The 21,252-nt window shown below is 42.1% G+C and overlaps 1 protein-coding gene across 2 annotated transcripts in view; it reads right to left on the reverse strand.

Annotated features, from left to right (window-relative positions):
- GCH1 (GTP cyclohydrolase 1) overlaps positions 1–21,252 on the reverse strand; it is a gene marked incomplete at both ends in the record, with an annotated part of 64,685 nt that overhangs the window by 15,703 nt on the left and 27,730 nt on the right. For both annotated transcript variants that reach the window (XM_080707790.1, XM_080707789.1), the window contains 2 exons: positions 1,235–1,290; positions 7,006–7,115. In XM_080707790.1, the coding sequence (XP_080563916.1) occupies positions 1,235–1,290; positions 7,006–7,115 (166 nt within the window). The remainder of the gene's footprint in view (positions 1–1,234; positions 1,291–7,005; positions 7,116–21,252) is intronic.

Genomic DNA, 21,252 nt, shown 5'->3' on the forward strand with positions numbered 1-21,252 from the left:
AGCAACTTAGTGAGACCCTGTTTCCAAATAAAATATAAAATAGGTCTGGAGGTGTAGCATGGAGGTAGAAAAGCCCCTGGGTTCCATCCCCAGTACCACATGAATAAATAAATAAATAAATAAATAAATAAATAAATAAATACTGGGAGAGTTACATTTCTCTCTTCAACCCACTCTCTCCTAAATTCCTAGAGGAAATGAATGAGGAAAACAGAAATGAAAACAAAGCAAAAGGAACCGATATGGAGGCAGACGTCGGATTGCTGGGAGAGTTTGTAGGGAGTCCAAGACAAAATTTAAAAAAAGATCTGGACCACCGCTGCAGAACTGTGGCAAACCTCCGTATCAGAGAGGAGAAGAAGGAATCCATCAAAGCCACAGAACAGTCAGCTGGTCACAGAGTTTCACTTGCTCCGGCCGTGAGGTCGCTATGACCTCAATCAAGGAAGTGCAGCTCTCAGTGCAATGGCTGTGTGTCCATTGCCTACCCTTTTAGTTCTTACCTTTTTTCAACATATACCTCTCCCAGGATCCTCCCTGTCATCCAAGATTTACTAACTCTAGCCATATAAGTTATAACAAAAAAAGATATTTAGGAGCAAAAAAAGTATGGTGGCGAGGGCAGGAAATGGCTTATGAAAAGACAAAGCATTGGTGTTCCAGATCTGCTATTCTATTTACTTCCACAACTATTATTATTATTATTTTTTTTTTTTGGTAATGGTATTGGGGATTGAACCCAGGGGCATCCTACCTGTGAGCTATACCCCCAGCCCCATTTCAGTTTTTATTTTAAAACAGGGTCTCTAAGTTGCTGTGGGTCTCACTTGGTTGCTGAGACTGGCCTCAAACCTCTAATCCTGTCTCAGCTACCATGTCTGGCTGCAACTATAAATTTTAAGTGAGAGAGCCGGGTGTGGTGGCTCACGCTTGTAATCCCAGCATTCGGGAGGCTGAGACCGGAGGATCGCGGTTCGCGGACAGCCTCAGCTACGTAGTGAGGCCCTCTGCAACTCAGTGAGACCCGGTTTCAAAATAAAGAATAAAAAATAGGGCAGGGGGTGTAGCTCGGAGGTCAAATGCCCCTGAGTTCCATCCCCAGACCCGCAAAAAAAAAAAAAAAAAAAAAAAAAAAAAATTTTCAGTGAGACCCGTACTGGTGGAGAGAGCACGCTTGGTGAGACAGTCTCAGCAGATAGGAGCAGGGTTGCATTCACCACACAGTCACGCTTACCTTGCGAGCTTGCTGAGGCCAAGGACTTGCTTGTTAGGCAGATAACCGATATGGACCTTCAAGATGAGAGACAGACACCATGAGTTAATGAGGACAGGGCACTTGTTTGTGCCAAAGTAAGGAAATATAGGAAGAATATGGTGTAATTACATGTAAATTCAACATAACAGCAGTGTACTTTAAAACATTTGGAAGCCTTAAGACTTAGAAAATGAAGTAATTATGTAAGTATATTTAAAATTACAGAAAGGCAATAAAGGGAAACTATAATGAGCCTATTAATCAAATTACAAACTGAAAGTATAGTTCTGATATTTGCTGGTAAAATTAAATTCATGATACAAACCTAAAATTTTTTCTTCTATGGAGGGAAAACACTCTCAGGGAAAGGAAAATGACCTTACAACAACATCGAAATGTCACCAGGAAAGAATCTTTATTTTTCAGTACAGGGATGAAACCCAGGGGCATTCTACCTCTGAGCTACACCTCCAGCCCTATTTCTTATTCTTTATTTTGAAACAGGGTTTCACTGAGTTGCAAAGGCCATTACTAAGTAGCTGAGGCTAGTTGCGAACCTGGATCCTCTGGTCTCAGTCTCCCAAATGCTGGGATTACAAGCGTGCACCAACTCATCCAGCTCTTTTTTTTTTTTTTTTGTAGGTCTGAGGATGGAACCCAGGGGCATTCAACCTCCAAGCCACACCCCCTGCCCTAATTTTTATTCTTTAATTTGAAACTAGGTATGAGCCGGGTGTGGTGGCATACCCTTGTAATCCCTGCGCTTGGGAGACAGAGACAGGAGGATGGCACATGTTCAAAGCCAGCCGTGCACACTGGCTTAGGAGACTGTGTTTCCAAATAAAAATGTAAAAATAGGTCTGGGAGTGTAGCCCGGAGATAGAAGGGCTTCCAGGAACCCCAGTACCACCAAAAAAAAAAAAAAGAAAGAAAGAAAGAAAGAAAGAAAGAAAGAAAGAAAGAAAGAAAGAAAGAAAGAAAGGAAGAAAGAAAAGAAACTAGGTATAAGTTGCGGGGGGCCTCACTAAGTAGCTGAGGCTGTCCATGAACCACGATCCTCTAGTCTCAACCTCCCAAATGCTGAGATTACAGCCGGGCGTGGTGTCTCACTAGTGGCTGAGAGCCTCACTCAGTAGCTGATACTGACTTTGAATCTGTGCAATAATCCTGTCTCAACCTCCCAAACTCTGGGATTACAAGTGTGCGCCACCACACCCGGCTGGATTCTTGTTTAAACAAACTAACAATAAAACTCATAAAATGATTGGAGAAATTTAAATATGGGTTAGTTATCAGATGCTACTTAGGAATTATTGTTAACTTTGCTTGTGGTAGCGCTATTGTGCATACATAAGAAAATATGTTAGAGGTGCATATTCATTACTAGTTTAAGTAAATTTTTTAGAGATGCCAGTTAATAATTAGTGATGAAAAGTTATGCTATCTAGAACATACTTTATATTCTTTAATATGTCGAAGGACTTATTGGTAACTTGCTAGATATGGTAATCAAACCAGATTTTCTCAGTAAGAAAATACTAAGATTCCATCTAACCCCAATCAGAATGGCAATCACAAAGAAGTCAAATAACAATAAATGTTGGCGAAGATGTGGAAAAACAGGAACTCTTCTACACTACTGGTGGGAGTGCAAACTCGTTCAGCCGCTATTGAGATCATCAGTGTGGAGATTCCTTAGAAAACTGGAAATTGTTCTACCATACGATCCAGCTATACCACTACTAGGTATCTTTCCAAAGAGGTTAAGCCGGGCATGGTGGCACACGCTTGTAATCTCAGCATTTGGGAGGCTGAGACTGGAGGATCGTGGTTTTCAGGCAGCCTCAGCTACTTAGTGAGGCCCTCTGCAACTCAGTGAGACCCTGTTTCAAAATAAAGAATAAAAAATTGGGCAGGAGATGTAGCTCGGAGGTCGAATGCCTCTGGGTTCCATCCCCAGACCCACAAAAAAACAAAAACAAAAAACAAAGAGGTTAAAACCAGAGAACTACAGTAATAATTCAGTAACACAATTCAATAACATAATTCACAATAGCCAAATTATTAAACTAACTAGGTATCCATCAACAGATGAATGGCCTGCAAAATTATGGGAAATACACACGATCAAATTTCTACTCAGCAATAAAGAACAAAATTATGTCATTTGCAAGAAAATGGAAGGACCTAAATTATGTTTAGTGAGATTACGTTATGTTATGTGAGATTAGCCAATCACAGAAAGTGAAGGGTTACATGTTTTCTCCAATATGCTCAAGCCAGGGAGTATTTGGGATACCAGAGGGACTCCAGATAGAGGAGAAACCCCAGTGGAGCCAGGGAGGAAGGTAAAGAAGGAGGAAGACTGAGGCTCATTAATGGAAACACTACCATCAACCATGTGTACACCTGTGAATAAATCATTGTCAATCTGAATGCTTGGTATTGGGAGGGAGGGAAATTCAGAGGCAGGGGGAATACTGTGTGCATGTATGTCATTGTCAACATGATTTACATTATGATGTGAGACTATAATGTACCAATAAAAGCAAAAAATGGATTTTCTCTTTTAAAATCCTTATCTTGCCACGCATGGTGGCACACGCTTGTAATCCCAGCATTCGGGAGGCTGAGACTGGAGGATTGCGGTTTGCAGGCAGCCTCAGCTACTTAGTGAGGCTCTTTGCAACTCAGTGAGACCCGGTTTCAAAATAAAAAATAAAAAATAAAATAGGGAAAGGGGTGTAGCTCAGAGGCCAAATGCCCCTGGGTTCCATCCCCAGACCCACACAAAAAAAAAAAAAAAAAAAGAAAAGAAAATTCTTAACTTTTAGAGAGATTTAATAGAAGAAATCATGGAAGGAATAATATTGTGTCTGGCATTTGGTTCAGCATAGCATAGTGGGAGCCTACATATATAACATCTAGTCCTGTGTACTGATAACTTCGAAGCGATTGCTGGGAACATGAACCATCTTACTAGTGTTCCTATTGTTTGATAGGTTTAAAATTGTCCATGATAAAAGGTTTCACTGTCATGTTTTTTTTGTTTGTTTGTTTGTTTGTTAAAGAGATAGCACCACACAATCAAACACTAAACTTAAGACTGGAACTGCCAAGTGTTGGCAAGAATGGGAAACGATTAGCACTCCCACTACTGCTTTGCAGCACTACAAGGTGAGCATTGAGTTGAACAGGTACCCTGTTGTCCTTAATCTCACCCCTGCATACATTCTCCTCCTCCTTCTTCTGTTTTGTTTCTTCTGTGGTGCTGGGGATTGAACCCAAGGGCATTCTACCTCCAAGCTATACTTCAGCCCCATTTTGCTTTTGGTTTGGAATCAGGGCCTCACTGCCTCACTAAGTTGCTAAGGCTGGCCATGAACACGTGACCCTCCTGATTCAGACTCCCAAGTATAGTGCTATAGGTATGAGCCACCATGCCCAGACCAACATATATCCTTAACAGGAATACATAAATATATGTACCAAAAGAAAGTTGATAGCAGTATTGTTTATAATACTAAGGAAGGGGGGGAATGTAAGTGTCTACTAAAAGCAGAATAGAATAGACAAATGGTGGAATGTTACTACAATGCAATAATATTTAACAATGGAAATATACTACAATGATAGGCAATAACACCAAATGAATCTTACAATGTAGCACAAAAGAAGCCAGACACATAAGAGGACATATTTATATTCTTATATATAATTGAAAGACAAGCAAAATTTTTCTGTAGTATTGGAAATTGATATGCATGAGATAGGACTTCAGAAGGAGCAGGAAGCCTGGCACGGTAGCATATGCCTGTAATCCCGGTACTTAAGGAGGCTGAGATGGGAGGATTACAAGTTCAAGGCCAGCCTTGGCCACTTAGTGAGACCCTCAACAACCTAACAAAATCTTGTTTCAAAATAAAAAAAAAATGCTGGACATGGTGGCGCAGGCTTGTAATCCCAGCATCTGGGAGGCTGAAACAGGAGGATCGCAGTTGGTGGCCAACCTCAGCTACTTAGTGAGGCCCTTTGCAACTCAGTGAGACCCTGTTTCAAAAAAAAGAATAAAAACTAGGGCTGGGGTTGTAGCTCGGAGGTAGAATGCCCTGGGTTCCACCCCCAGTACCACAAAAAATAATTAAAATTAAAAATATATAAAAAGGGCTGAGAGTGTAGCTTAGAGTTATAATGTCTCTAGTTCAATCTCCAGTAACAAAATAAATAAATTTTTTTTAAAAAAGGATGAGGAAGTGTGCTTCCAGGATGCTAACCATGTGCTAATTCTTGATCTGTGAGGTAGTAAGATATATCCTTGTGATTTGTGCATTTTCTATGTTTCACTTCTATAAAAAAGTGAAATAGAATATTAACAAAAAAATAAAGTGAATGTTAATAGTTATTAAATTTAGGTGACTGCTAAAATAGGCATTTGTAACACCATTTCCTCTAACTCTTCTGTTTGAAAATTATTAATAAAAGGTCCAAATAAAATAGTTCTGAGTGTGGGCAATAGAACCACTCTGTCCTCGATCCACATGTTCTCAAAGGTAAATTTAACTACAAGCTAGATGACATCTCATCTAGCTTGCCTTGGTTTAGCCTCTCCCCCAAGAAATTCTCCAGTCAATACTACACATCATACCATATGCACGTATATCTTGGATCAAGGATTATTCAATCAAAGGGCAAAGGTTTTCAGAGCCTGCAGCAGCTAGCACTAACCCCCAAGACCCCCAAAATAAAAAAGATGCTGCTTTAACCTCATTATGTTAACCTATCAACATGGTATTTAATGTGAAAGGCTTGCCCTTGGGGCCTTCTGCTACTTTGAATTTGTTTTTAAGTTATTACATTAGTCAAGTTGATAAAGAGTAAACATTCTTATATAACCATAAATATCTGGGATATTAAGAATTAGCTGCTGGCAATTTTCTTTTCTTTATTTATCTTTTTTTTATTGTTTTGGGGGGTGGTACTGGGGGTGGAACCCAGAGGCTTTCTACCTCTGGGCTATACTCCCAGACCTTTTTTATAGTTTTATTTGGAAACAGGGTCTCACTAAGTTGCTGAGAGCCTCACTAAGTAGCTGAGGCTGGCTTTGAACCCGTGTGATCCTCCTGTCTCTGCCTCCCAAGTGCAGGGATTACAAGCGTGCGCCACCACGCCTGGCCTTTATTTATCTTTATTTACTTTTTTTTTTATGATGGTGCTGGGGATAAAACCCAGGGGCATTTTATCTCTGAGCTACACCCCCAGCCCTTTTTGCATTCTTTGTTTGGAAACAGGGTCTCACCAAGTTGCAGAGGGCCTCACTAAGTAGCTGAGGCTGACTTCAAACCCAGATCCCCCTGTCTCAGCCTCCCAAGTACTGGGCTTACAAGCATGTGCCACCAGCTCTAGGCAATTTTTTTTTTTATTCTTTATTTTGAAACAGGGTTCATTTAATTTTTTTTTTTTTTTTTTTTTTTTTTGGTGGTACTGGGGATGGAACCCAGGGGCCTTCTACCTCCAGGCTACACTCTCAGGCCTATTTTATATTTTATTTGGAAACAGGGTCTCTCTCTCTCTCAAGCCAGCTGAGGCTGGCTTCGAACCTGTGCGATCCTCCTGTCTCAGCCTCCCAAGCGCGGGGATTACAAGCGTGCACCACCACGCCCGCTAGCTCTAGGCAATTTTAAATATAATCATCCTAACTCAAAAACTCTCATTATACTTTTTTAATCATTAAGAAACAAGGAAAATCTTACCTTTCCAACAAATGGAACCAGATGATGTTCACACATGGAAAACATGTCTATGTCCTTCACAATCACCATCTCATCGTGATCCTCATCAAAAATAGCATCGTTCAGGACATCTGAAAGCAGAGGCTACTGTGATTAAATAAGAAAAGACAGTGGACTTTAAAAGAATGTCAGTCCTCACTCAACCATTGAGAAAATGCAAGCCAGGCTGGTGGTGCACACCTATCTGGGAGGCTGAAACAGGAGGATCACTGGTTTGAGGACAGCCTTGGCAATTTAGTGAGAACTTGTTTCAAAATATAAAGGGTTGGGGGTATAGCTTAGAGGTAGAATGCCCCTGGGTTCAATTCCCAGAATGGACGATCATTCATTTTTCCTATCAAATTAGTAAATATTTATCTTTAAAACGTTGCAAAAACCTTGACAAAAAACTTATACTAGAAATGCAGAATTACAAAGACATCTCTAGGTTGAGAGAAGAAAAGAATGAAGAGAGAAGGGAGAGAGGGAGAAACCATGTCAGAATAAGAGTGGTTATTGCTGGTGACAGGAAGTAGCTTATTTTCGCTCTCTTCTTCACATTTGTGTGTGTGTGTCTCTGTGTGTGTACGTGTGTGCGTGCACGCATGCACACATGCGCCCATATGCAAGGACTGGGGGGACTACTGAATGATCGATCCTCCCAAGTATTGGGATTACTTTTCTTTACATTTTCTTATACTCAGTATTTTCCTCTGTAATGGATATGCAGAAAGTCATATATGAGAAACACTGATGCTTAGCCCTCTCACTAAGGATCAGAAACACACATCTGTAAATTTGACCTCTATTACCAATTCCCCAAATAACATGCCATACTTAATAAGTTTTCCAAGTAACAGGAAGCAAGCATTAGACTTATTCTATATAGTCACCATCCTGAGGAAATAAATCCTATAGTTTATATGTGGAAGCCTCATTTTTGGGGGGGTCTGGGGATGGAACCCAGGGGCATTCGACCTTCAAGCTACACCCCCTGCCCTACTTTTTATTCTTTATTTTGAAACCGGGTCTCACTGAGATGCAGAGGGCCTCACTAAGTAGCTGAGGCTGTCTGCCAACCGCGATCCTCCGGTCTCAGCCTCCCGAATGCTGGGATTACAAGTGTGCGCCACCACGCCCGGCTTGTGTAAGCCTCTTGAGAGGCTTGGGGGAGGAGTATTGTCTTGTGTAAGATGTGAACCTGTCACATGTGGCTGGGCATTCAGTAGACACACCTGGCCAGGGGTGGTGGTGCAAGCCTATAATCCCAGTAGAGGCTGAGACAGGAAGATTGCTGGTTTAAGGACAGCCTTCCTAACATAGCAAGGCTCTCAGCAACCTAGCAAGATTCTGTTTCAAAACAAACAATAATGAAAAGGCTGAGGGTGTAGGTAGAATGGCCCCGAGTTTGATTCTCAGTACCAAAAAATAAAAATAAAAATAAATAAATCACCTGCCCAGAGCCTCCCTATCCAATCTGCAAAGCAAAAGGTTAATGAGATGTCTAAGGGAGCCCTCAGCTCTAACATTCTGTGACTGAAAGACTATAAGCCACAATTCCCAGCATCCCACACCATGTTATAGGTGAATGCCTATGACATGGAAAATTCTCTAGCCCTATCATTAAATGAGAAAAGATGCTACAAAGAAGGACAACATCATCCCACTTTTAGAAATATATGCATAGGGGGAAAAACCCTGTACTGATTATCTGCACAGCTTGGCTGACTAGACAATCTACGGGACATGACAGAATCCTAGTACGATTCTATATACGATGCACAGCATATACTGTCATGCTGCCTAATCAAGCTTCGCAGCCCTACAGCCACCTCCCCCCGAAAGGCAGGCTGGCCACGTGAGTCATGGGCAAGATGAGCAGATGTCCACCCACTCTGCCTGACCTTCCGTGGTTTGGTCGCTCCTAGAATAGGGGCCCAGAGATTCTGAGTCATCCTGTAAGCCAGAGTTATCATCCCCTGAGTCAGGCTATTCAGAGATGCACTTGATTGTGGTAGGAAAGTCATTAGTGTGGTCAAAGGTGGATGTGTGGGGTTTAGAGACACTCCTGCTCGAAGTGGCTGATAAACCCCAGGGAGGCAAGAATCACTGTCATGCTCTAAGTAAACACTTCTCCAAAAGCAGCTTTCTATTCTGAATATTCTGTCCTAGCCTTCAGTCATATTTCTGAAAGAAGTCCAAAAATAGCTCCTTAGTGTTCCCAGAAGTATTCTGGATTTCTCTGAGAGTTTAATATAGTGTTACTGCCGTGTGGAGCGTACTAAAATCTTTAGTCACTCAAAAAACACTCATGAAAGTAAAAACAAACAAAATATATTTTTTAAAGAACAAGAGAGAATCAGAATGTCAAACATATTCATTTTCTCTGGCAAAGAAAATCCCTGTCGTAAGTGCTGATGACTGGCACGGGGCACATACTACAGCCAGCCTGGAACCAGGCTGAGCGAGGATCTGGCTTCATAGCTTATGAGCTGCTGGACCTTAAGCAGAGCACTCTGGGCCTTGATCTTGGCAATAAAATGGGTTTAATCAAGGGCTGGTTTCACAGGGGTATGAAAGGGCCAAATGTGCAACCAAGTAGGCAAAGTGTTAGTTGGTACCCGTATTATAATTTTTTTTTTTTTTTGGTGTTACTGGAGGTGGAACCCAGAGACTTTCTACCCCCGGGCTATACTCCCAGACCCATTTTTTATATTTTATTTTGGAAACAGAGTCTCACTAAGTTGCTGAGAGCCTCACTAAGTAGCTGAGGCTGCTTTCGAACCTGTGCGATCCTCCTGTCTCAGCCTCCCAAGCGCGGGGATTACAAACATGCGCCACCACGCCCGGCCTCCCATATTATAATTTTTTAATTAATTTTGTGCATATTCCCAGTATTTGGGAGGCTGAAACAGGAGGATAAGGGTTTGCAGACAGCCTCAGCTACTTAGTGAGGCCCTTTGCAACTCAGTAAGACCTTGTTTCAAAATAAAGATTTAAAAAAAAAAATTGGAGCCGGGCGTGGTGGCGCACGCTTGTAATCCCAGCATTCGGGAGGCTGAGACCAGAGGACCACTGTTCACCGACAGCTTCAGCTACTTAGTGAGGCCCTCTACAACTCAGTGAGACCCAATTTCAAAATAAAGAATAAAAAGTAGGGCAGGGGGTGTAGCTCGGAGGTCGAATGCCCCTGGGTTCTATCCCCAGACCCGTAAAAAGCAAAAAATAAAAAAATAAAAAAAATTGGGCTGGAGGCGTAGTTCGGAGGTAGAATGCCCCTGGGTCCCATCCCCAGTACCACAACAAATAGATTAATTTTGTGGGGTGTATGTGTGTGTGTTGCTAGGAACAAACGCCAGAGTCTTGTACTGCTAGACAAGTGCTCTACCACTGGGCTACATCCTAGCCCCACTCTTATTATTTATTATAATCAAGAGGAACAGAATTGCTAAGTCATGTGTCCCAGACACACTGATCTAACATCAGAAGTTAAAAGGTAAGAAGGAAGCTAAGTATGGTGGTTCACATCTATAATCCCAGTACTTGGGAACCTGAGACAGGAAGATCACAGTTTCAAGAACAGCTTCAGCACATTAGAAACATCCTCAGCAACTTAGTGAGACCTTGTTTCAAAGTAAAAATTAGAATAGGGATGGATGGGGTCATAGCTCAGAGGAAGAATACCCCTGTGTTCAATTCCCAGTACCACACACACAAAAGAATTAAATAAAATAAAAAGCAAGAGGGGCCTGGTGGCACATACCCATAATCCCAGTGGTTGGGAGACTGAGACAGGAAGATCACAGGTTTGAGGCTAGACAGAGCAACTTAAGGACATCCTGTTTCAAAATAAAAAGACTTGAGCCGGGCGTGGTGGCGCATGCTTGTAATCCCCGTGCTTGGAAGGCAGAGACAGGAGGATCGCGCTGGTTCTGAGCCAGCCTTGCTGGCTTAAGAGACCCTGTTTCCACATAAAAAAGTTAAAAAATAGGTCTGGGAGTGTAGCCCGTGGGAGTGTATCCCGGAGGTAGAAGGGCTTCCAGAAACCCCAGTACCACCAAAAAACAAAAATAAAATAAAAATAAAAAGACTTGGAAGTAGAATACCCTGGGTTCAATCCGAGGGAGGGAGAGAAAGAAGAAAGGAAGAATAGAAGGGAGGGAGGGAGGGAAGAGAAAGAAGATGGGTAGCTTGCCAGGGGCTAGATTAGTGGGGCAGAGGATTTGGCTGCAATTGGGCAGGTAGTAAGAAACTTTTGGGTTGATGGTAAAGGTCTATATTTTCACTGTGGCTATACAACTGTATTTATCTGTTAAAACTCACACTATGCATGTAGAGTTGGTGAATGGTATCGAATGTCAGTTATACCTTAATAAAGCAAATGTAAATTTTTCTAATTGCAGCACAGTATGCAATCTTTTGTGTAAAGAAAAGAGAGTGGGGTGTGGTGGCGCAGGTTTGTAATCCCAATACTTGGGAGGCTGAGACAGGAGGTTTGCAGCCAGTCTCAGCTACTTAATGAGGCCCTCTGAAACTTAGTGAGACCCTGTATCAAAATAAAAAAATAAAAAATAGGGCTGGGGCATAGCTCAGAGGTAGAATCCCCCTGTGTTCCATCCCTTGTGCCACACACACAAAAAAAGGAGATAGAAACATATATAAAAACACATGTTTATCCAAAAAAGAAAAAAAAAAAAAAAACAACAGTGACAGGATGAATCAAAAGGCTAACAGAAATGACTACCTATGAAGGACTAGAAAAAAAGAGACAAAGGAACTGGGTGGAAATGATACTTTGAACATGTGTAAATGTTTACATACGCCAATAACACTAAGCCAATAAGAGAAAACCTAGTAAGCCTTCCATGGCCTAATGCTTACTATGGCAATAAAATACTAATATGTTGCCTATATCCCATTTCATTAAAATGAATGAATGTAGACTATAAACTTGACCTAGCCAAATCCTTTCTCTCCAATAATGAAGTTTCCCAGCTATATTTACTTATGTTTTTGCTCCAACGTATCTGAAAGCTACCATCTGTGGATAATAAGAACAAAACACTATCACAGATTGTTTTAATTTCCTGCCTGTTATCAGCAGCAAAAAGGTAACCCTGGAAACGAGGATTTACAGCATTCTATTTCCTACTGTTGGTCATAACCACAGAGGAAACTAAAGCGGCCTCCTAAAGTTAAAGGTTTGTCTATACTACCACCATACATACCAGTTTAAGGTACACCCTTCTCCCAACATTAATGATAACACAGCAACAGCAAACAACACAGCAGAGCAGCTATCCCCCAAGATTCCATGTGCTAGGAAAGTGCGGTAAGATCAGCTCACAGTGCAGCCGTATCTGAGCATCTTGAGGCACTGGCTCTTGGACGCTCTGAGAGCCTGTTTCAGTATGTCTGGGCAGTGCCTGGGAGGCTGCATTTCAAACAGCCTCCTACAAAGTACAGATCCTGCTGATCTGGGAAACACACTCTGAGAGCCTTTTTTGAAACATTCCAAGTTTTGCGTTGCTACACAGAATCTTTTTTTTTTTTTTTTTTTTTTGGTGGTACTGGGGATGGAACCCAGAGGCCTTCTACCTCCAGGCTACACTCCCAGACCTATTTTATATTTTATTTGGAAACAGGATCTCTTAAACCAGCTGAGGCTGGCTTTGAACCTATGTGTCTCAGCCTCCCCAAGAACAGGGATTACAAGTGTGCGCCACCACTCCGGGCACCAGCCATACATATATATATATATATATATATATATATATATATATTTTTTTTTTTTTTTTTTTTTTTTTTTTTGGTGCTACTGAAGGTGGAACCCAGAGGCTTTCTACCTCTGGGCTATACTCCCAGACCTTTTTTATATTTTTTATTTGCAAACAGGGTCTCACTAAGTTGCTGAGAGCCTCACTAAGTAGCTGAGGCTGGCTTCAAACCCGTGCAATCCTCCTGTCTCAGTCTCCCAAGCGCGGGGATTACAAGCGTGTACCACCACGCCCGGCAATATATTTTCAATATATTTTTTATTTTGAAATAGGGTCTAAGTTGGAGAGAGCCTCACCAAGTACCTGAGGCTGGCCACGAACCTGCAATCCTCCTGTCTCAGCCTCCCAAGTACTGGGAATTTAAGTGTGCTCCTCCATGCCCATCTCTCTTCAAATCTTTATATTTATTTATATTATTATTATTATTATTATTATTATTATTATTATTATTTTGTGGTACTGGGGGTGAAACCCAGGGGCTTTTCTACCTCCAGACTATACTCCCAGACCTATTTTATATTTTATTTGGAAACAGGGTCTCACTAAGTTGCTGAGAGCCTCACTATGTAGCTGAGGCTGGCTTTGAATCTGTGCAATCCTCCTGTCTCAGCCTCCCAAGCACTGAGATTACAAGCGTGCGCTACAAAGCCTGACTCTTCACATCTTTAAAATGTTCCTACTCATGAAAAAGAATAAAATTGGACCCTTACCTAACACTATATACAAATATTAACTCAAAATAGATAAAAGACCTAAATAAAGATCTTAAGACTATAAACTTTTATAAGAAAATCTGGGTCATAAAACCTCATAACATTGAAATTGGCAGTGATTTAAAAGATTATTATCTCCTCCACCAAATGTTTGTGGAAACTTTGTCAAAAATAACTTGAAAATATATGGAAGAATTTATCTCTAGGCTTTTATTTAACTCCAATGGTTTATATATCTGCCTTTATAACAGTACTACACTGTTTCAATTATTGTAGCTATATAAGGTTTGAAATCAGAAAATATACATCTTCTAGCTTTGTTCTTTTTCGAGATCGTTTTGGGTATCTAGAGTCCATAGTCCATATTAGGATAGATTTTTCTGAAAAATAAATACATAAATGTATGATAGTTTCACCTAAAAAAAAAATATTCTCTGGTAAGAAAGAAAGCAAAAAGAAATATTGAAATGTTATCTTTAACTCATCAAAAGCTTGGTATCGGACAAATGAAACTGTTGAGAGATTATCATTGTTAATTTTGGATAAATTGCTATAATACTAAATGTCAACCACTAAGCCAAGCATGGGAGGGAGGGATGGGGAGGGAACGGGGTAGGGATCGGGTAGGGACTAACTAGGCGATGTGTGCATGTATGTCTACAAAAGTTTTTTTTTATCCCATTATGATATATGAATGCAGTGTACCAATAAAAAAAATTTTTTAAATGTTCCTACTCAGCCGGGCATGGTGGCGCACGTTTGTAATCCCCACGCTTGGGAGGCTGAGACAGGAGGATCACGCAGGTTCAAAGCCAGCCTCAGCTACTTAGTGAGGCTCTCAGCAACTTAGTGAGACCCTGTTTCCAAATAAAATATAAAATAGGTCTTGGAGTATAGCCCAGAGGTAGAAAGCCTCTGGGTTCCACCCCAAGTACCACAAAAATAAATAAATAAAATGTTCCTACTCAGCTAGGCGTCGTGGTGCATGCCTGTAACCCCAGTACTTGGGAGGCTGAGATAGGAGGATCACAGGTTCCAGGACAGCTTCAGCAAGTAGTAAAACTCACCAACCCAGAGAGATTCTATTTCAAAATAAAAATATAATAGAGCTGGGGGTGTAGCTAGAGGGAGAATGCCCCTGAGTTCAATCCCTAGTAATACACACACACACACACACACACACACACACACACACACACACTTCCTACTTAAATATATAGATATACATTATTTTAAAGACAAACTTCCTATTTCTGCCAGAAATTAAGGTATGGGGCAGGGGAGTGATAGAAGGAAACTTTTGGGCAAGATTTCCCCAAAAGGAAATTTCTCTCCAGTAAGTTTTTTGTGTTTTTGTTTTTACTGAATGGTATAACAATTATTAGCATTAGCATACTTAGTGATCAATACCAAAAATCGAGATCACCAAGGAAGCCAGAACTTTGACACCTGACATAGTCTCCAGGGACCCAGCTTTAAAGACCACGATGCTGGCCTGCATCATCAAGTGTGTACCCATCCTGACGGCCAGGAAAGGGATAACAGGGTCTACTTACTAGTTTTTAAAATTAAGACAAAGAAGAGAGCCTATGGCACAAGACTTCTTTGCTACTGGCTGGAATTAAACAGCACAATGCACCAAAGATAAACCTATCCCAATTTGGTGGAGAAAAGTGTGAATCACTGGCCCAAACCCTCCTCGCACCAGCTGCCTTTGCCAGCATAGAGCACTGACTTCACTGTGCTTCCAAGAGCCATGGTTATCTGTGTTCATGTCTCCCAACCACTGGCATATAATCTGCCAACGGTAAACACTGTATCTTAAGACTGGAGTTTCCACATAGCCCTGTGACACCATGCCCAACACTGGAATTAACATGCATCTTCTATGTCCACCAATTAATATGTCCATCTTTACCCTGTGATTCAGTTCCTTAAAATAGACTTGAAGCCGGGCGTGGTGGCCCATGCTTGTAATCCCAGCATTCGCGAGGCTGAGACAGAAGGGTCTGTGTTTGCGGACAGCCTCGGCTACTTAGTGAGGCCCTTTGCAACTCAGTGAGACCCTGTCTCAAAATAAAGAATTAAAAAAATAGACTTGAGCCAGGCATGGTTGTGCACGCTTGTAATCCCAGCATTTGGGAAGCTGAGACCAGAAGATCGCGGTTTGCGTACAGCCTCAGCTACTTAGTGAGTCCCTTCACAAATCAGTGAGACCCTGTTTTAAAATAAAGAATAAAAATTGGGTAGGGATTGTAGCTCGGAGGTCAAATGCCTCTCCTCTGGGTTCCATCCCAGACACGCCAAAAAAAAAAAAAAATAGACTTGAGACCACTAAAGAAACTCTCCTGTGACCAAAGGAACATTAAAATTCTCACTACTGTCTGGGCTTGGTGACCTATGCCTATAATCCCAATACTTGGAAGACTGAGACAGGAAGGACTGCAGATTTGAAGCCAGCCCCAGCAATTTAGCAAGACTCTCAGCAACCTATTCAGACCTTGTTTCAAAACAAAAAATATATAAAGAGTTGGGAGCCGGGTGTGGTGGCGCATGCTTGTAATCCCAGCATTGGGGAGGCTGAGACAGGAGGATCACAGTTCGAGGCCAGCCTCAGCTACTTAGTGAGGTCCTTTGCAACTCAATGAGACCCTGTTTCAAAATAAAGAATAAAAAATAGGGCTGAGGTTGTAGCATGGAGGTAGAATGCCCCTGGGTTCCATCCCCAGGACTGCAAATAATTAAATAAATAAATAAGTAAGTAAGTAAGTAAGTAAGTAAGTAAGTAAGTGCTGGGAGTGTAGTTCAGAGGTAAAAAGCTCTAAGTTCAATCCCTGGGACAACACACACACACACACACACACACACACACACACACACACACACACACCACTACCACCACCACCACCACCACCACCACCTCAGACACTCAGATTCAGAAATTTGCCATGAAGAGTTGGGCATGGTGGTGGACTTTTGTAATCCCAGCACTCGGGCGGCTGAGACAGAGGATCGCAAGGTTCAAAGCCACCCTCAGGCCTGGCATGGTGGCGCACGCTTGTAATCCCCGCACTTGGGAGGCAGAGACAGGAGGATTGCGCTGGTTCGGAGCCAGCCTCACTGGCTTAAGAGACCCTGTTTCCAAATAAAAAATATAAAAAAATAGGTCTGCGAGTGTAGCCTGGTGGTAAAAGGGCTTCCAGGAACCCCAGTACCAAAACAAACAAATAAACAAACAAACAAACAAACAAAGACACCCTCAGCTACTTAGTGAGGCTCTCAGCAACTTAGTAAGACCCTGTTTCCAAATAAAGTATAAAATAGGTCTAGATGTATAGCCTGGAGGTAGAAAAGCCCCTGGGTTCCACCCCAGTACCACACGAAAAAAAAAAGAAATTTGCCATAAATAAGATGGAGACTCCAGTAGCCAGGTATGTTGGCACATGCTTGTAATCCCAGTACTTGAGAGGCTAAGACAGCCTCAGCAAGTAGTTAGACTCTCATCAACCTAGAAAAAAAAAAAAAAAAACTGTTTCAAAATAAAAATTAGGGCTGGGCATGGTGGCACATGCTTGTTGTTAGGTTTGTGTGTGGGAAGTAAAGGCATGAGAGAGACCAGGAAGCGCGGTACCAGTTTTAATGGTAGAATGCGGTCCTCTCGAGATGGGAGCTAGACAGTCCCAAAGACCAGCAGGCCCATCTGAGGCTAGAGGGAAAATGCCTCTCTTTTTAAGGTATACATCTTGGGGGTGGGACATGTAGGAACACTGCTTCTCTCGCGATATCACCTGCCTCTGGATACCGGATACCACCTGACTGCCTAGCAGTCTCCTCCTCCTTCTCCAGAGTTCCGCCTCCTGCGGGGAAGGCGGGAGCCCCCCCACCCACTTGTCACCTGTAATCCCAGTACTTGGGAGGATGAGACAGGACGAAGCCAGCCTCAGGTACTTAGTGAGACCCTGTTTTCAAACAAATATAAAGTAGGCCTGGGAGTGTAGCCTGGAGGTAGAAAGCCCCTGGGTTCCATCTCCAGAACAAAAAAAAAAATTTTTTTTCTAATTAAAATTAAAAAATAGGCCAGGGGTATAGCTCAGAAGTAGAATGACTCTAGGTTCAATCCCCAGTTCCAGGGAGGAGGAAGAAGAGGAAGGGGAGGAGGAGGAGGAGGTATAGGAGGAGGAGGATGAAGAATAACAAAAATAAGAAGACACTGATTCCAGATGTACACACTGACACCAGGCTCAACAGTGCTGTCTAGGACAAAAGAATAGGAAAACATTTCATTCTGTATCTGTGTGCATTTGTCCAGAAAATGTAGTGGGAATGAATATTTACCAAACAAGATCTATACTGTGGTTACCTATGTATCTGTTTTTGTGTGTGTGGTACTGGGGATGGAACCCAGGGGCATTCTACCTCCGAGCTACACACCCAGCCCTATTTTTATTCTTTATTTTGAAACAGGGTCTCACTGAGTTGCAAAGGGCCTCACTAAGTAGCTGAGGCTGTCCGCGAACCGTGATCCTCCTATCTCAGCTTCCTAAATGCTAGAATTACAAGCGTGCACCACCATACCCAGCTTTCTATGTATCTTTTACCACTTTCAAAAATCTACAGTCAAGCCAAGCACATGCCTGTAATCTCGGTTCTGGGGAGGCTGAGACAGGAAGATCATAGGTTCAAAGCCAGCCTCAGCAAATGAGTGAGGCCCTCAGCAACTTAGTAAGAACCCATCTCCAAATTAAAAATAAAATAGGACTGGGAATACAGCTTAAAGGCAAAATGTCCCTGGGTTCAATCCCCAGTACCAAGAAAGAAAGAAAGAAAGAAAGAAAGAAAGAAAGAAAGAAAGAAAGAAAGTCATGGACATGGTGGCACAGGCCTGGAATTCCAGTACTTGGTAAGCTGAGACAGGAGAATCGCAGGTTTAAGGTTCCTCAACAACTTACCAAGATCCTGTTTCAAAATAAGAAATAAAATAGGACTGGATGTATAGCTTGGAGATAAAATGCCTCTGTTTTCAACCTCCAGTACTAGAGGGGAAAAAAATCTACAGTCAATGAGTGAGAACTACTAAATGTAAGTTTAAAAATGACAGTTTTAGTCAGCATTCTCACTACTGTGATCCAAACACCTGACATACATAATTTAGAGAAAGAAAGATTCATTTGCTTATGGATTTCAGCGCGTGCGTGTTTCACTAAATGCTGAAGGCCAAGCAGGAACCAGGGCTGCAGATCCTTAGGGCATGACATGGTGGGTGGGGGAGCCGAGGGGTGAGGGAGTGTCAGAGCCAACCACTCCAGCAGGACAGGGGCAGGGCCAGGACAGACTGGGCTCTCTCCAGAACATGAGGTCCAGGAGACACTTTACAGCCAAACTAATCAGGGCCAAATAAAACCTCCCTAAAGCACATTCTGCAATTCAAGGACTTCTCTATAGCATTAAACCTTTTTGCTCTCTACCTCCTGTTGGGAAAAAAAATTGGCCTGAAAGAAAAGCAATGTTAAAACCAATTCAAAGAGGGAAGAAAATCACTCTCTCTGTTTTCATTTCCATCATGATGGCACACCTCTCACTGGAAGCACCAATACTCACAGCGTTTTGCACTTAACAAGACAGAGCTAACAGTTGTAAAGCTGGCCCAAAATAAGCATGGACCCAAACATTCCACACGCCAACAGAATGGCGGAAACTAAGACGGCTGCAGACAACTGGTCTCACCATCTGCAGAAGCAGGCGGAGCTGCTTCAGACACCCAGTGAGGTTATCTCTTAGGCTGCAAGCCATCACCAGGAAAAACTCAGTGTACTGCATAGAAAGTAAAGGTTGGATTAATTTGGAAATTTTCATCCCTATCATGCTTGGCAGAAACAAATTTTTCTCTTATTAAAATAAAACCAATGGCCGGGCATGGTGGTGCACGCTTGTAATCCCAGCATTTGGGAGGCTGAGACAGCAGAATTGCAGTTCTTGGACAGCCTCACCTACTACTTAGTGAGGCCCTTTGCAACTCACTGAGACTCTGTTTCAAAATAAAGAATAAAAACTAGGGCTGGGGATATAGCTCAGAGGTAGAACGCGGCTGGGTTTCATCCGCAGACCCGCAAATAAAATAAAGTAATTAATTAATTTAATTTAATTTAATTAAACTAAGGTGAGTGAAATAAATGTTTCTGGCCTTCAAAACAGTCTTGACATGCGTGTTTCATTCAACAAATATAGTACTGGTGAGCTCCTCCCATTCTCTGTCATCCTTATCCTGAACATGGTTTCTAGCAGTATGAGATCAAGTTCCCACACAGGAAATGATCTTTGCTAGTAAAACCACTGACAGCAGTAATGTTCATAGTGATTTATTTACAAGATATAGAAATACTGAATGAGAAAGAGAAAGCACATGTAATCTCTCCACCCCCACACAATCATGGGACTGGATATTAGACTAACCAGGTGCGCACTGGTTCCAAGATACAGGTAAAGTCGAAGGAATAAATGAAAAGACTCAGGCAGGGTGATGGCGCACGCTGTGATCCCAGTACTTGGAGGCTGAGACAGGCTCAAGGGTTCAAGGCCAGTGAGGCCCTTTGCAACTCAGTGAGACCCTGTTTCAAAATAAAATAAAATGGGGCTGGGGTGTAGCTCCGAGGTAGAAAGCCCCTGGATTCTATCCCAATACCATGAAAGGAAGGAAGGATGGATGGATGGAAAGATGGGCTCTTTAGGGACCCACGTTGTAGCACAACCTTTGTGCAGCTTATGTGGCCTGGGCTTCAGTATTCTCACAAATAACAGAATGGGTTTGGAGGAGAAGCCTATCGATTCCAGGTTTCTGGTTTGCACATCTCTGAGGATGCTGGAAATCAACGTCATATTACAATAGTCACTCTCCTGCCCCACTGGCCAACCTGAGAGATGGGCCAGCAGCCAGGGGCTTTCCATACTGACATAGAGGACAGCACCTGCTTTAAACTGTTCAGATTTCTTTATGGATAAAACAGAAGGCTGCCAGCCTTCCACATCACTAACTCTCAAAGTTATACACGCCAAAGACCTCTCATACTAGTTATGGTTTGCTTTGCTGAATATTTCTGGTAGATCAAAATTGGAGCCTTAGAGGCTGTCTAAGAAAACAAACTGTATTCAAGGAGTCATTAAATAAAAAGCACAAACTTGCCAAATTTAGTTTTTTTTAATTGGATAATTTCGCATACTTTCACGATCCAGCTGTTAAGCCACAAATGGAATTTACAAAATAGATGGTGATAACAAGGTCTGGTGCACAGCAGTTCTAAAGAAAGAACACACCAATCTGATGAGCTGCCCTTTTGATTCAAAGCATCTGCCAGAGGCCTATCTCTTCCCACATGACATTCATTAACGCCACGAGATTTCACACAGAAGACATGGCGGAAACAAGTGCAAAGTAATCCAAGAAAGTTCAGCCACGTGTACACGCCACCACCATTACTGAATAAGGATTAAGGGAGCAGGGAGCAGCCTTCAGTATAGCAGTTCCCAAATATGGCCAATCAGAGACCTTTGGAAAATACAACTTTACAAGCCATCCTGAGAAAATCTGATTCACTGGGTGTGGGTGTGGGAATGAACCCAGGATTATTTTATTTATTTATTATTAATTTTTTGGTACTGAGAGTAGAACCTCAGGGGCTTTTATACCTCTGGGCTATACTCCCAGGCATGCATATATATATATATATATATATATATATATATAT

The sequence above is a fragment of the Muscardinus avellanarius genome (assembly GCF_963383645.1).
Source record: "Muscardinus avellanarius genome assembly, chromosome: 12".
In the NCBI taxonomy this organism is placed as follows: domain Eukaryota; kingdom Metazoa; phylum Chordata; class Mammalia; order Rodentia; family Gliridae; genus Muscardinus; species Muscardinus avellanarius.